This window comes from Taeniopygia guttata, chromosome 7 (assembly GCF_048771995.1).
Source record: "Taeniopygia guttata chromosome 7, bTaeGut7.mat, whole genome shotgun sequence".
NCBI classification, from domain to species: Eukaryota; Metazoa; Chordata; class Aves; order Passeriformes; family Estrildidae; genus Taeniopygia; species Taeniopygia guttata.
The window spans coordinates 15,931,265-15,948,600 of NC_133032.1; the positions used below are offsets into that span (position 1 = coordinate 15,931,265).

At 37.4% G+C, this 17,336-nt stretch overlaps 1 protein-coding gene across 1 annotated transcript; it reads left to right on the forward strand.

Moving 5' to 3' along the window:
- Window positions 1-12,741, forward strand: CYBRD1 (cytochrome b reductase 1). Its single transcript, XM_002198591.7, has 4 exons — window positions 1-804; window positions 5,691-5,899; window positions 8,453-8,607; window positions 8,801-12,741. The coding sequence occupies exons 1-4, from the start codon at window positions 618-620 to the stop codon at window positions 9,099-9,101; spliced, it is 852 nt and encodes a 283-aa protein (XP_002198627.3). The 5' UTR covers window positions 1-617; the 3' UTR covers window positions 9,102-12,741.
- Window positions 12,742-17,336: the final 4,595 nt, after the last annotated feature.

Below are 17,336 nucleotides of genomic sequence, written 5' to 3' on the forward strand. Positions count from 1 at the left end.
GTGGATATTTGATATAATTGTGCTATTCAACAGAACAATGTCCACATCCTCCTGCATACTTAGGCCAGACACCACGTATGAAACTGGTATCTGTATTATATTTGGAGCACTCAAATCCAGTGAGAAGGGGCGATCATGATGGCAAGACTGTGCTCCAGGTAAGTACATGAGTGTCTGTGAGCTTCTCCTCCTGTGCATTTTCTGCGTGTGCTCTCTTCTTCATAACAGCACTCCTACTTTATCTCTAAGTGCATATGACTGTGGTGGCTTATCTTTCTGGTGGGTCTGTGAATTCTCCGACTTCCACAACAGCCTCTGGGCACAAAACCCGTGACCACCCGCTCCCTTCCTCGGCTGCTGGGTGGAGCGCAGCGCGGACCACGGCACCACGGCAGGGGACGGCTGACAGAAAATGATTTCCTAAGGCGGAGTTCTGAAAGGGACGGGACGCTCGGAGAGGGCAGGGTGGAAGGGCGCGGAGGTTCGCGGAGTGCCGCCCTGCTCCCGCCCCTGCTGCGTCCGTCCCGCGCCGTCCGGTGCCCGCCGGGCCCGACCCCGCCCGGCCCCCGCCTCGCGCGTCCTTCGCGGCGCTCGCTGCCGCGCACGGGGCTCGAAAGATGGAGGACTACGGGCGATTCTTGGCGCTGCTGGCCTCTGCGCTGCTGGTCGGCTTCGTGTCGGTCATCCTCTCCCTGGTCTGGGTCTTCCACTACCGCGAGGGGCTGAGCTGGGACGGAAGCCTGGGGGAATTCAACTGGCACCCCGTCCTCATCATCACGGGCTTCGTCTTCATCCAGGGCATCGGTGCGTCGGGGGCCCGGGTGGGCGCGGAGCTGCGGGGGAGCGGGGCCTGCCCGGGGCCGCGGAGGCGCGGCCGGGGCTGCGGCGCGGGAGGCTCGGGGCGGCCCGCGGCCGGTGGCGGGTCACAGCGGGAGCAGCACTCGGTCCGCCGCTTAGGGAAGCCGGCACTCCCGGGAAGGGACAAAGAGTCCCTTGTAATAAGCCAAAATTGCTACATACGGGGTTTGGGTTGTTTTGGGGTTTTTTCTGCGAGCACTTGTTTATCCTGGCCCAGGGATTGCCGTCCACTTTGAGTAATGCCTGCGAGGTGTGTTTTTCCTAGGGAGCTGGAATTTATGAAAGTTGAAAATCGAAATGTGAGAAATGCTGCCCTAAGAAAGTTTCTCCTTTGGCCCTCTTCCATGTCCCAAGAAGAGAAAGGAAAGTTCAGTACCGCAGAAGCTTGATCCAGGAGCAGGGTTTTTGCCAGAGAAAATGTAGCACCACAAGCACTATTAAAATGCAGTTCTTCAGGCTAGACTTAGGATTAATTGTTTAGTAAAGCATATATCTTAAATTAATAGTTTATTCTGTTGTTTAAATAACATATAATTATTAAGGTACAGGGTTGCTTCTTCTCTTTTTCCTTTTTTTTTTTTTTTAAAGTTTCTTTAAGAATGTATGAACTTTGGATTTCATAGAGTTCAGTCATGGACTAACATTTTTCCATTACACTTCCAGACAGTCAAAGGGCTGGAAGATGCCAAAGGCCTTCTTGTGGCTTCAAGCTGCAAACCAGTATTGTGCAATAACCACATTTTGAAGTTGTTTTACATAATATTGCTCAATAGGAAGTGTAATTTCAGGCTATAAATAAGCAATGGAAACCACCTGTTGTCTTCACTAAGATCTATCTACTTAATGTACTCAACCTATTTTTTTATATATATAAGCATACAACTTTTGAAGAAAATAGGGAGAGGCTTTCTGCAGCTTTTTCCTATGTATTTTCTATTTTTTTTCCTCTGAAACTCAGTTTTTTCCCTGTGTCACAGAGAAAGGGCGATGCCCCAAACCCTGTATAGGTAAGGATATATGTAAAGTAAATGGACGTTTACCATAGCTAAGAAACTACACACATACAAGGAATTCACTAATACAGCATAATTTAGGGAGGAAGTCCTATTACATAATAGGAAAAGCAAAGTTGGAGACTGAAGGGATATTGTAGTAAATCAGATGAAATATCAACAGATACCACTGTGAATCTGATTCTAATTTGGCTGATGGATGTCTGCCACTGAATTCAAAGTAATTTGTATGAGAGTGGGAAATCAGATACCTCTTTGGACACATACAAGAAAGATAAGTCTTTAAGTAATTGAAAGTAGGAAGGTGTAGCTAAAAAAGCTTGGTAAAATTTGAGTAGAGAATTTTAAATAATAACTTAACCAATTTTTTCTTGAGTTTATTCGTCTATACAAAGGATGGAAATGTTTTATTGTTGGTCAATAACTACAATTTTGCCCTGCACATTTGTAAAAGGACAGACGTCCCATGCAATGTAAAAATATTGCAAGATGATTCTGCCATGTGTGATGTGTTTTTAAATCATAATTCAAAACAGGAGTAAGGTCTGAGTCAAAAAGCTCAGTCCAGGGTGCCTAGGCTGGCACGTACTTTCTTAACAGTACTAGAGATGTTCTGCCTTGAGAAAGTTCAAGCTTTACCATGTCACCACCAAACATTCTAATTGTGTATGTGCTTTTAACCTAGGCTGTTTTAATTTTGACATGAAATTACACATCACATCTGAGTAAGTTTTTAAGAGCTTGTACTCATTGAAAGGTGAATCTTCCTTCTCTCCCCTTTGTTCCCCTTTCCTCCTGCAGATTAGAAAAGCACCAATTATGAGAAAGGCAGGGAGAAGCAGACAGAAGTGGTGATGGGGCAATAAAACTGTGTCTTTTCACAGTGATTAATAAATCTGCTGAAATTGCAATATGTAAGTTCACACAAAGTCCTCCCAGAAAGATAATTAAACCAAACTATAATATGCATATGGCCTGGGCTGTGGCATGTAACATGGTAATGAATGTTAACAACTGGCCAAACCATTAGTCAGTTATTACTTCATTTTCTACTGTAATGTTTATGGGAAAGAACTTAGAAAATTCAGGGCCCAGAGATCTGAGACTCTGTGGACAAGTGACTAGGGAGTCTGATAGTGCTTTTGGAAGTTAAATCAGCTAGATGACAACAAAAAAATATTATATAAAAATTTTAGCCCAGACTTGACCCTCTGAGATCAAAGACTAAAAACTGAGACGAGGACTTATACTCAAAGTTTTCTTCATACAGAGTCCAGTACTGTGCTGCACCATGAATAAATTATTGACAATACTGTGGGACATAGGTAAGAAGGATTTATTGCGAATATCCTCATGGGATGTTGAAACTCATTTTGGGGCCTTTTGACACATTTCTTTACAAAATTAGAAGTCATTATCATTAGTACTAAGTTGATTAATAATAGTCTAATGCAGGATATTATTGCCAGCTGGCTGAACATGAGCCAGTGTGTGCCCAGGTGGCCAAGAACACCAACAGAATCTTGGCCTATATCAGGAATAGTGTGGCCAGCAGAACCAGGGCAGTGATTGTTCCTCCTGTACCCAGTACTGGTGGGGCACACCTCAAATCTTGTGTCCAGTTCTTGGCCCCTCAGTACAAGATGGACACTGAGGTGCTGGAACAGGTCCAGAGAAGGGCAGTGAGGCAGTGAGGGTCTGGAACGCAAGTCTGAAGAGAAGCAGCTGCAGGAGCTGGGGGGTTTTTAGCCTGGAGAAAAGGAAGCTCAGGGGGACCTTACTGTTCTCTGTCTGAAAGGAGGATGAAAGTGGGGATTGATCTCATCTCCCAAGTAACAAGTGACAGAACAAGAGGAAATGGCCTCCAGTTGCGCCAGATAAGGTTAAGATTGGACACTTGCAAAACTTTCTTCTCTGAAATGGTGGTCAGGTATTGAAATGACCGCCCAGAAAAGTGATGGAATGAATCACTGTCCCTGGAAGTGTTCAAAAAACATCAGTGTGGTGCTCAGGACATGGTTTAGTGTAGACGCAGCAGTGATACGTTAATGGTCAAACTCAATTATCTGAGAGGTATTTTCCAAATTTAGCCATTCTAGGATTCTAACATTATCATGTAATGTCACTTTGGTGAACTGTTGGAGGTGATAAGCTTGGTGTGCAGAATCATTTCTGTAACAGATTGCTTTAAGACAGTCAAATCATCTTATAAACAAGGTTTCTATCTTCTTGATTTTGTAGGATTTACCACTGTTGCTTTTTCAAGTAGAAAGCCAACAACCACCTAAGTGCTGTATATATTTAAATGTTCTAAGGAATTCTTTCATTCCAGTATTATATTTTCACACAGTAGCTAAAAGCATACATTGATTTAAAATCTGATTGTAGTATGGAAATTTGACTTGTAAACTGTTTTCTTTGTGAATTATTTCACGTAGTACTGTATTTATTGAAATACATCCAAGTTAAAAAAAAAAGTGTGAAAAGAACTTGAACATTTGTCATATATTACTACTATTCATCAGAAAATAACAGAAATAATATTCTATTTATTTTCCATAATCTGTGCTTTTTGCCTAAAATGCAAGGGTTATGGAGAAATAATGAATGAGTGGGGCACATGAGAATCACTTAGGTAATACTTTTCTAGTTCTTAATGTTTGGAACAAGATTTTTTTAAAAAACCTACATAAATTATTATTCCTTTGTTTTATTATAGCTAATTATATATAACATTTTCACTGTAATTTCATAAGCAGAAGCTTTAAATTAGGATGTGATGAATCACTGAGTGGAGCTCAGACTTTGCTCAGGCTAGATATTATAGATGGGGGCATTAGTATTTATTGGTCACATTATCAGTTATCCTCATGAATATTTGTCCCCTGTTGGCTGAATATACTTATATGCTGTCACGCATCCAGAATTACTATCTAGTTTGTAACCAGATGTACCTGGAGCTTCAGTGATGTAATGTGGCCCGTTTGTGTCCCCTGTGGAAAGCATTTGAGTCATATGACAGACAGGGGACAGTTGTGGTAGGATAGGGGCAGTAGGGATCTTGGAGAAAACTCAGCAAGAAGCACTCTAGGTTAAGTTATTTTTATGGACCATCTGGAGTTAGAGCAATGGAAATTAGTGTTTTGTTCACACTGGAAAAAACACTGTCTGCTAGATTTATTGATTCAAGTATAGGCAAAACTTCCCTACATTCATCTAACAGTGGTGGAAGACTTGTATTTGCTAAATGCTTTTGTCTCTTAAGTCAGATTATGATTCCCTTATGCTGAAGAACATTTTCCCATTCAAAGTAGTCTTATTCATACCAGTGTAATAGACACTCATATAAGTATCTATGCAATTACAGAATAGCATTATCCAAAGTTGCAAAGAGAATAAATATTACAAAATAATCCTACATGCTTTCTCAACAAGTGATCTTTTCAATATAAGAATCAGTCTGACTAGTAGCAGTAAAATCAAAATCCTATGCCAAATCCCTGATAAATCAATTTAATGACTGACAAAAAGATGACAGCACGTTATTTACTGGTTTGGTTTTGTTTTTTTTTTTTGAAACACACTTCAGTTTGTGGGATTTTTTAAAGGGAAGAAATCCCTTTAAGCCTCAGCTGTATTTTCAGAGTATGCTATGCTAAGTGTATGAGAAAAAGCCTTTTAATAGACTTTTTAGAAGACTTAAGGTTGGATCGATTTTGCTGTAATTTACAATGTAACTATGTGAATTATGCATAATTATTAACATTTGAAAGAAATTATTCTATAAGGCCTAAAATCTTGTTTCTTTTCTTTCTTCAGCTATTATTGTGTACAGATTGCCCTGGACCTGGAAGTGCAGCAAACTCCTAATGAAGTTCATACATGCTGGATTAAATACCATAGCTATGATTCTTGCAATTGTTTCTATGGTAGCCGTGTTTGAATTCCACAATGCCAAGAACATTCCTAACATGTACAGTCTGCACAGCTGGATTGGGCTGACTGCTGTTATATTTTATTCTCTCCAGGTCAGAATCTAACTGTATTTATAAACAGGTTGTCAATTTGAAGAATGTTTTTAGTAATTCAGGCACAATAGGCTCTTCCTAATATGTTGTAACTATTGGGATAGCCATTTTACTCTCTGATTTGGCAAATTATCATGTAAATGTACAAATACTGAATCATTGACTTTGAAGAAAAATGCATTTTTAAGCCTATTTAGTTTATTTGCTGGCATAATGGCCATTAACCTACAATACAGTTACACAGTAGTGTGTTTCTAAGCCCTATTAACTCCTGAACTTATAGCAAGTTACTTGGTTTGTTGGCAGCATATTTAAATATAGTTAGAGCATTTCTTTTAAAAGTCTCAAATTAAGTAATAGCTTTTCTTTTTTTTTCAGCTATCATAAATTTAAGTAGTCACTTCTTGGCCTCAAGACTTTTGTTACTCAGCAGAACAAGTGCCTCAGGGAGCAGTAGAGATGTAAAGGATCTGACACCTGAATGAGCTACTACTGGGTAGCCAGTTTTCCTGAATCTGCAGAACTTTGATAGATGTTTGTGGGGCATGCTTTTAACTGCTCCTCTTGGCAGAGAATTAGCATTATTGTACTGTAAAATGAGCTAACTTAGTGCGTTTTGCATTTGGCAAAGAAGAACAACCATTCCCTGAAATTTACAGAACACATACAGATGCTTCTGCATATACATTCTGAACTCTCTGGATTTTGTTATTACACTATGGAAATTTATTTTGTTCCTTCAAATATTTTTTTCCCAAAACACTAAAAAGAAAAAATACTTAATTATCTATGATCAAGCACAGAAAAGCCTCAGCTAAGGGATTTGGGTTCTGGACTTTTTTCTTCAGTGCTCAGGCCAAGGGGTACAAGAAACAGTGCTGAAATAGTGTTTTAACATTTAGAAAAAAAGAAAGCATATTGCAGCATTGTTGAGTATATTCTCTATAGCTGAACAAATTAATAAGAATGAATATGAATGAGTAAGAAAAAACAATGTTAAAATTAAGTTTGTCCTAATAATACATCTATTTCAAGAAAGTCTGTGTTGCCACTACACTGAGTATCAGTATTTTTATTAATGGTTAAATGAAGAATTGTGACTAAAATCTGAGTTCTACTTTTCTTTTTGCTACTGTAAACATGATCAATGGCACTTAATGCCTTGCCTGTAACATCAGAATATCCTTCGTGTTCCTGCTCCAATTTGGGATGTAAGTCTCCAGTCAGAGACTGATGTTTGTTAAGCAACTGAGCACTGTAAAAAATAGTCATAAAGCAGCATCTTTGTTAACAGAGAAAACACTTAGCACTTACCAGGGGCATGTCAGTCATATGCTCACATAATACTCTGCCTACAGTATTGTAAGTATATTGTAATTAAGCCAAATGTAGGTTAAGACAGTGTAGTACACTGACATAAATTTAAGAATAGGGCAAAAATGTAAAATGAGACTGTCTCTTGGAAAATTACATCTCTGGAAAGAAGAACTCAAGAATGACATGAAGCTCTAAATTTCTCACAATACTTGGACAACAGGAAAAAAGATGGCATTAGTGAAACTAATATGAAATGTTATGGTTTTTTTTTAATTTAAAACAATGATCAGAAAAATAAAAAACAACAAAGCCAAAGAAATTCTGGAAAAGTAATCTGAGAGCTGGAAAAGCTGTTTCCATTGAAAAACTTAAAAAACTTCAGCTGTTCAGCAGATCTAAGATTAAGAAATTATTTGATTATGGTGTACTAAAAAGTTTCCCAGGGAGAAAATATCAGGCTCTCTAATCCATTATGGAAAGATAAAACAAGGACTGAGTTAAGGTAGGATGAAATATAAATTCATGCACTGTGTCTAATTTAGCAGCAGGGTGAGTAACAGCAAAACAAACTAAAGAAGGGATGCAACCTGACTGGGCAAGCCTGTGGATGCAACATGGGATATGATGAGCTACTTTCCATCACAAAATTAGTGCTAATAGGAGGACTAACGTCCCCTGAATAACTTGGTGCTACCATACATGTCTTCACTCTGTAAATGCCATGTGATCAATATATTGAAGGACCACTCCCCTTCTAAAGATAGGCACTTAAAATTTAACTGAAATTCTAACAAGATAAAATTATTTAATCCACTCAAGTCAGAAGGTTAGGCTATCTTCTGATGTTTCTTTATATGAAAATCTGCAGCAGGAGCAGAGAACAGGACTTGATGAGACTGTAAAAATGTGGCTCCTTACACCTTTACTATATTAATGAATTAGTGACACTGAAAACTTGTGTTTCCAGTACTTAGTTTGGTTGGAGTTTTAGCACTATCAGTAAGTGTGGACACTGATATTACATAGGATGATTTATAAAATATTAATGTTTGCTTCCCAAGTGCTGATCTAAAATTTTGCTTTGGTTTTGACAGGAAACACATTCAAAAATAGAAATGCCAGTTATTTTCAAATTTTTACCTGAAAACATCTCAGAATGGAGTTTTTATGATTATTCTACTTGAGAAGTGCAACTTGTTTTCCATCTAGCCCTAACTATGAATGTTTTGGTTATAGCTGTTCTTGGGTTTCGCTGTCTTTCTGCTCCCGTTTGCTCCAGTTCACCTCCGCGTAGCTCTCATGCCAATACATGTTTATTCGGGTCTTACCATCTTTGCAACAGTGATTGCAACAGCTCTCATGGGAATCACAGAAAAGCTTATATTTGCATTGTAAGTATTTATTTCCATGTGTTTATTAAGGTTATTCATTGCAAATATACTTCCATTTGCCCAGAATAATAAGCATCCAGTACTGGGAGACTGTTTAGTTTTGACCTGCCTAGCAGGAGACTGCTGTTTTTAGACCAGGATTGTCTTTAAAACAATCTTTTCTGACCTCTTCTTTCTTTTTCCCCTTTCAAAGGAAAAGTCCTGCATACAGTGCATCCCCACCAGAAGCAACTTTGGTCAACTGTCTTGGTCTTTTGCTTGTCATATTTGGTTCACTTATTTTGTGGATGGCAAGTAGGCCCCACTGGAAGCGGCCCCCAGCAGAGAATGCTAAAATTCTGAGGCCCACTGGAGCAACTCCTGATGGCACAGAAGTAGAATCCACACTGACAAAGAGTAGTAATGCAGATAAATCTGATCTGAGGAGTAATACTGAAGCAGCCAGAAAACAAAACATCAAATTTGATGAAGCAGGACAAAGATCAACTATGTAAAGAAAACACACAGAATAAAAGTACTATTATACCTCCAAATTCCCCCTGGTGATGGTCCTTCTAATGTAGTTATATTGATATGTAAGTAGGTTGGGGGTTCATTTTTACTATGGCTTGCTGAAAGACACTCAAGTTTTCTGCATATGGATTTAAATTCCTGTAAGTCCCAAACATATTTTATTGTTCCATGACCAGTCCATGCTTTGTTTAATAAAACAAGAGCATGAATGACGTCACATAATGGGAAAATCACATAATTGGAAACTGTCTTCTATATCACGTCTTAATTTAATGCTTATATCTCTTATAGTCATGAAAAATTTAACAAGATTCTGACTAAATTTTGCTCTTGAGTGCTTTTGCAGGTTATGAATCAGCCATGAAGTATACCATACAGAATAATTTAGTTTGTCACACACAAATTTTCTGGTAATGTTCACTTCTTTAAAGCTTGATTTCTCTAGCTGATTAGCCCCCTCACCAGCTGCTATGTTCTATGGGATTTGAGATCATTCCACACTTCACAGAGCTGCTTCATAAAACTGTTTATTCTAAAATTTTTAATTAAAAAAAAAACTTTTGCTAGATATCTTCATAAAATGTTATATTTCCTTTAGAAACTTCTGGGGGTTTTTGGTTTTGTTATTTTTTTAAATCAGAATGTATCTTTCAACAAATTCTACCAAATATATTGTATATGGACAATATTTGGCTTTAAATTATGTGCAATTATTAGTGTAATCTAAGAAATGTTCAGACATCCAAATGCAGAATTTGTCTTATTTGAAAAGCTATAGGAACCCACTTAGAAAAGTGTGTCACTTAAAGTAAGTCTTCTTTTTATCCCAGAAGGCAGCATTTTAGTATCGTTATTTGATTGCACAGTTCTATTGATTTATGGTACTAGACTAGAAATTAGGAGGTTAGAAACCAGAAAAATCTGCTATCAGTCTCACAGAAAAAAAATACCTTCAAGTGAGAAATACTTTTCCGACACACAGGTGAGCATTGCTCTTTTAATGAAATGCTACTTGTTAACTGGGAGCCAATTTTATTATCTCCACACTGACATCAAAAGCATTGTTGTCATAGGCGTGAAGACATGCTTTAGTCTGTAAGCAGTCTATACAAACTCTGTGACTTTTTAATTTGAAATTACAATTTTAAATAAGGCAATTTTCTCTAAATAGTGAAGAGTCCCTACTGGCACTTTACTTTTACAGCTCTTTGTAGTAATTGAAGTATTAATGTATTATGCTATTCATTAATTTCACAATACAAACAATATTTATACTTTCACTACTATGGAAGAATAATTATAGTAGATTGTTTGGATTGCACATATCCAAAATAATGAGCCATTCTATTATCTCTTGTAAAATCTGCAGAACCCACTACAAATACAAATTTACCACTGTTCATGTTGGAATATAGATAGTTTCAGACAGCAAATAATTTCCTATTTTTTTAATACTACATACATTTTTATCTGCTCCAGCTTTAAAAAACATTTTAATACCTTACTCTTCAACATTTTTGTAATTCATTGTGTGTTAGTACAAACTATTTTGGACATGAGTTATTTTGGGGTTTCTCTGACAAGAAGTACCTCAAGTCCTGTTATTTGATTTGTAATCATATTTTATTATTTGGTGATTGCAGGATAGAAAACTAGCATAATAAAATATTTTAAAAACTTTTCTGCTGTACGATTTGGTACTCAAGGACTACATCCCAGAGTTCTGTTTTCACTTGTAGGTTTGTGGATGACTGGAACCAAGCTCACACTGGTGTATTTTTCCTCTGTAGAAAATACCTGCTTTTAATGTGGAATTCAGGTATGACAGAAGGAACACTAACCTAAACTACAAAACTATTGTGTGAGCACTCCTCCAGTCCCACTATGTGCAATGAATCAAACAGTGAAGCATGATGGGAAAGTGAATAAACAAGCTCACTTGCAGTAATTTACTATGCAGCTTTCTATACCACACTCACACAGGCAACTGCATTTTAAATTGTTATGTACTTGCCTGTTACTGTGTCTCATCCACCTGTGAAAATGAGCTCACTCAATCCTTGCATAGTACTAGGTCACATAATAAAAGCATATGTTTGTATGGAAGGTAGTCAGTTGCCTAGGGATTGCTCTGGAAGAAAAGTAACTGTACAGTGTACTGGAAGAAACACAGAATCTATTACTTCTTTTGTTACAGCGCTGAGTTGAATGTATTGAAATGAACAGCTTTTAGGTGGTTGGTTCTATATGCTGTTAAATAACCAGCATGCCTTCTGGCTTCCATTGTATTCTATGTACTGTTCAAGGGAAATGCTACTTGAAAAAAGAATGGTGGCATTTTTTTACTTCTCTATTCTCATGAAGTGCAAGGTATGAGTAACACCAAGGTTCAAGTACAAGTAACACCAAGGTTCAAACCTATGGGCCTTTTGCTTAAGGGTTGGACTCAATGATCCTTCTGGGTCCCTTTCAATTCCGACCATTCTGTGATTCTGTGAGATAAAACTAACTGAAAATCAAGGATTAAAAGCCTTTTGAGAGTGGGCTCCCAGAACATAATTTTGGTTTTCAACTTAGAGGTTAAACATGATAGTAGAAACTCAGCGGAAGCTGGAATATTCCATTTGGGGAATTTACAATCAGTGGTAACTCATGAACAGTGGGATTGTGGCTGCTGATCTTTGGAAGGTCCCCATGAGATGCAGTAGCTGTGAGCTCCTAAACCTTGATCAACCTTGGTGTATGCAATTTAAAACTGACAAAACATACTATAGACTTCTGGCTTAATTCTAAATTGATTAAAAAGGCCTCTAAGTATCCTTGCAAAAAATGAGGCTAGTTCAATGCTAAATAAAAAAGCACAGGTGTTTGCAGAGTCATAGTCCTAAACCTGCTCCTCAAAGTGGTCTTCCATTAACTTTCCTTCCATGCAAATTTTCTTACCTGTATTTATGAGTAACATAAATACAGTAGCAACAGAGGAAATGAAAAAAGTGTATGGAGGTATGGAAGGTAGAACTCTCGCTTTTTAATGGGCATTTTTCCACATGTTTAGAAATCATCTACATTGTTGTTTTTACAGGAAAATGATTGTAGAGCTTACATTCCAGGTTTGGATTCCTATAAGAAACCAGGAAGTTACAAAACTTAACATTGAAAGTGCTATATTCTTAAGATGCCTGGGGAAAAAAATACTGTATTTACATGATGTCATACAGTATTCTGCACATAAGCAGAAGAGTGTGTTTTCCAACATTAAGGAACTGAGAAATGATGGTGCAAATTAGATTCTAAAATTGAATGTAATTACATGTGTGCTTCTTACTACAGGTAACCAAGAATATTGCATATGGTAATGTAAATATGGATTGCTTGTTTACATGGATATTTTATTGAGTGACTAAGAGATATTGCCAAATATTTTCTATTTCAGAAGTCTCTTTCTTTTGCTTTTATTTCAGAAAATGCCTTCCTCTGTTTTTAACTGTTCATAAGAACCGAAAAACTTACTTTATTATCCAAAGTACTTATTTGTAGATGAAAGCAAATATTTAATTATAATGTCTGTTTTTCCTATTCTTTTTTATATATTAATAAAAGTGATTTTTTGAGCTTGTGATACTACTGAGTACAGATTTTTATTATGGTATTAAAATATAACTTTCTAAATTTGGATAAAGACCAAATTATTCGTAAATTACTTTTTGAAAACAGGAGGACAGTTGTACAAAATTTCTTAAATATGTCTTAATTTCAACTATTTATGATGAGCGTTATGATGACATTTATGTACTTTGTAGTCTTAGGAATATAGTACTTAATGGAAAGTGAAAGAATTCACTGTATAAACAATTCGTATTTCACCTTCTGATCATAACATAAATTCCTCACAGGAGTTGTTAAAAGGAGGTGAAAAACAAACCAAAATTATCCTGTCATGAGAATGTGATCGCCAGTATGGGAAGATCAAGGATTCTGATATATAATGGTAACATAATGCACTGTAAGACTGAAACACCCTCAGTTAAGTAACAGCCAGACTAAGCACAGACTCTGTGGAATCTTACCCAATTCAACATCTGCATATCAAGTCACTCATAAATAGGTTAATTATCATAAAATGCTATGAACATATTGGTAACAACTAAGTATTAAGGTATTCTTGAGTTTAATAAGTTTAATTGGAAATTCTCCTGGAAGTATAAGGCATAAATTATTTTTGAACACCATATAGCTGTTGGCTAAAATTTTCCAACATTTTCATCATCATGGAATAATAAAAAAATACTATTACAAACATCAACGTAGCAGAAAACCTGTTGCATTCAAACCTGCAAACCTGACAATTCCCTGTTGCTGAGGACTTCCCTCAACTGTTGCCTGTAGGCTGGATGTGTTGGGGGAAATTCTGGTAAAATAGTCCATGTTTTTAAAACATGGTGATTATTTAAAAATTCAGTAAAAGCTCAATTGTATTTAAAATTGAAAGAGGGGAATCAAATTTTGGCAGGAGGACTACATTTGTGTGGAATTTTTTTTTTTTCTTTTAAGTAGTGGATAGAACCCTTGTAACTTACAATACAGGTATTTGCACTGTGTTATGGTATAAGCAACACTTTCCATCTCTCTAAGAATAGTGGGCAGTAATGAGGGGTGAACTATTAATCAGGTAGAAATTCAAGTAGATGACAACTATTCCAGGCAATTCAGCTAAGAGAAGAGAAGAGGTAATGTTGAGAAAATTTAGTTACTACTATATACAAACCAGAAATCTAAAAAATTACTGGGCCCCAGCAAACTCTTACAGAAGAAGCAGAAACAATGGTTATAAATTTCAACAAGCTCAGGTATGTTCACCAAATGTACTCATCATACAGCTTCAGCCAACATACGTTAGCATGGGGCTTGAGTTTACAGCGAGTCCATGGCCACTTAGACCGACTACTCATTGGCTCTCAAATTCCATATTTTGCTGGTCACCAGGCCATGTCATAGTTGCAAATACAGCTGTCAGATAAAAGTTTTGAAAATGTTTGCAATTTGTAGTTCAATTTTCACATGTTTTTCATTCCAACAAAATAAATAATTCCATTGAGTAGTATTCAAATTCTGCAGGATATAATAAAATATTAGTGTGATTAATAGTGTGATGGTCTATTTTTGTGGCAGATGATGCTGCTCATCTGCGTACATGAGCAGTAATCCACTAGGTGGCAAGAACTACCTAAACAGCCTTTGGCAAATGCAAGACCAGCCTTACTTTTAGCTGATACAGTATGATGAGTCTGCCTCGAAACAAAAGCACAAGGTTAGTAGTCAAAAAACACACAGTCATGTCCGAATTTATATATTTACTTCTCTTTAAGGGCCCACTCAGAACACAGTATTTCTTCATCCCATTTTTTCATCTTAATTGTGCTCCACCTCGGAGCTCTTAAACTTCTGTTTGTAACTTTTGTGCAAATACAAGCTTACTTAAAAGACACGACAACAAGATCTGAAAAGCATGAAAGTTTAGGGATAAGCTCATACACAAGATATGAAAGTAGCAAGAATAAGAAAAAAGCAGGAATTTCCAGTAATTTTTACCATTTGACCTTGCAGTCCAAAAAAAAAAAAAAAAATTGATCCTGAAAAAGTAAACATGAGTGCCAATTTCAAAAAACAAAAAAGTACATTCTGCCATCAGATACATGCTAACAGCTTCTGTTCATAATTTAATCCTTTGTGGATACTGGCTTGTTTTCTGATGATGTTTTCTGATCTATTCCATTGAACAGACTAGTTTCAGTACTACTGAAAGCTATTTTTTACATGGTATGCTACTGCTATTGCTTGATCTTACTTGCTTACTCATTCTGTCAGTCTACACTGGAAGTTATTGTGTCTCCTATGCCTAACTAGTACTGATGTAGACAAGGCACCGTGGTTTTTCACGAAGCTTGCCATTCATGCTTAGGTCAATAAAGTGACAAAATTCATGTAATTCTGATTCTCCAGGACATTGTTCTCATTATTGTTATGACTATTGGATCTAGAAGAAATATTAGTTTAAAATACCCTAGCAATTCAGCTTGAATGCTTGATCTTTTTGTTAAAAATAGCAATTGCTGTTGCAGTTAAGGAACAGCTCATACATCACTGTGGCAATGGGAGCACTAATATTGTCTGGCTCCTATTTCTGATCGGATGTAGAGAAGGAGATTAAAAATTTTCATGACTGTTTAAAGGAAAATTTACAAGAAAATTTATGTGACTGGTTCATTGCTGTGATTACTGCATTGGTAATGAGGAATTTGAACAAAAGTTCAGTAAGGCATAGCCTCTGTAATAATTGTAGTCTGTTTCAAATGCAAGACTGCCAATGGATAGTAATGACCCTGAACATAATAGTAAGTCTAAATGGCCTTTACCAGCCTCACCTGGGAGCCTCAACCCCCACACTCCTGCTCATGAGTCCAGGGCCTTTAACCCCGCTGCACCTGGGTGTTCCAGTGCTTGCCTGCATCCCCTTGGACCTGACTTCCTGGCCTGATTTCCGCCTGGTCCCATCACCCTGCACCTGTCTAGTGACCACAGGGCTCTGACCCTCAGTAGGTTGGGTTATGATCTGTGGATTGACTTTCCAGCATAACTGTCAACCTGCTTCAGCAGCTGAACCTGCTTGCTATTTCCTGCAATTAGTGCCTGCCCTGCTGCCTGCCATTCCTCATTGCACCCTGCCAGGACTGTTCTTGCATGCTCAGCCTGTACTGTGAACTGGGTGGATCAGTCTTCATGAAGTATTTGCTGTAGACAGACAGTGGCTTCCCCATTTATAACTATGTCTTCTTTTCATATTATTTTATGGAAATACTTTGCTTAAAAAGCCTTAACATTTTAGTTATAATCAAAAAATAATGGATGAGGTGCATGGAGTGAACAAAGATGTTTGCTCAACAGCAATAAAACACCTTTTTCTTCTGCATTCCCAATTATACTGAATGATACCATAATTTCACAGGTCTCCAAACCTAACAAGAGTAGCAGCACGAAATATCCATTTCCATGTAGAAAAGTATGCTTTTTTTAAAATCTGCAGCAATGTGAAATCAGAGATAAATCTTGTCCTCACTTTATTGCATACTGTAAGCAGAAGTTGTAAGAGCCTAGCGAAACAGAACTACAGCAGATCTCAAAATGCTGCAGTAGGAGTTTTCCTAGCTCTTTGGTCTGTACTGACAATTATGCAGCTAGTGACTGGAAAAAAAGTCTGCAGCTCCGAAAAGAAGGTGCTGTTTTTTGTTTGTTATACATGGATTTGGATGAACTCTTCTCTGCTACCAAGCAGCAGAAACCCGATGATGGCATTGCAAAAGCCTAGGAAGAATTTGCCTATCCATGAGACTGCAACTGTATAACCACAAGCACTATTGAGTAAACAAGTTTACATATGGACCTAAGCACTGCTCTCCTCCTCAAATAAATGAAAGAAAATTGACAGGCAATATAGACAGTCAGCAATTCCCACATACAACAGCTGTTCAAAACTCCTCCACAGAGTTACTTGGAAAAAAAGGGTATCTTTAAGTAAGAATTGCTTCCAGAGTTTTTAGCTGACTTCAGGGAAAGGAGAGTTCCCTGTTACTCCAGTCTCTGACTGCACTTGTACTCCATTTGTACCTGCTTTTAATATGAAGTCAAATACTCTGGCACAGAATCACACACAGAGTGCTTTTGATTTCCTCCTTTGGAAGCCTAACTCAGCCATCATGGAGTCTTGCATACTCTGAACCTCTTTTTATTTTCAATTGTAATTCAGACACTAACTATAGGAAACTATCAAGGAACCTACACATGGTTTGAGCTCATCACAGCAATGCCTTGATCTTCTTAAGTGAAGAGGTGACTACAATCCTGTGAGAGTTCAGGCATTTCTGCACATTTTCCTACAAATTGTATTATTTTGCACTTTCTAACATTATGCTTTCCAAGCCACTGAGGTACATGTGCTTCATTCACTAATTAACATTTCCTTCTTATTCCAAACTCCTTTCTCCAGTTCTTCTGAGGACATTTTACTCCTATCTTTGTATTCCCTGGATCTCTGCTCTAGCAACAAAATCTTTATATTTCTCAGTATATTTTCTCTGATTTAAAACCTAATCAATTTCTCATCCTGGAGAGGGTAGCTCACTTTAGTCTGAGTAGGACAGTTCCTCCTAATGCCTTAAAGG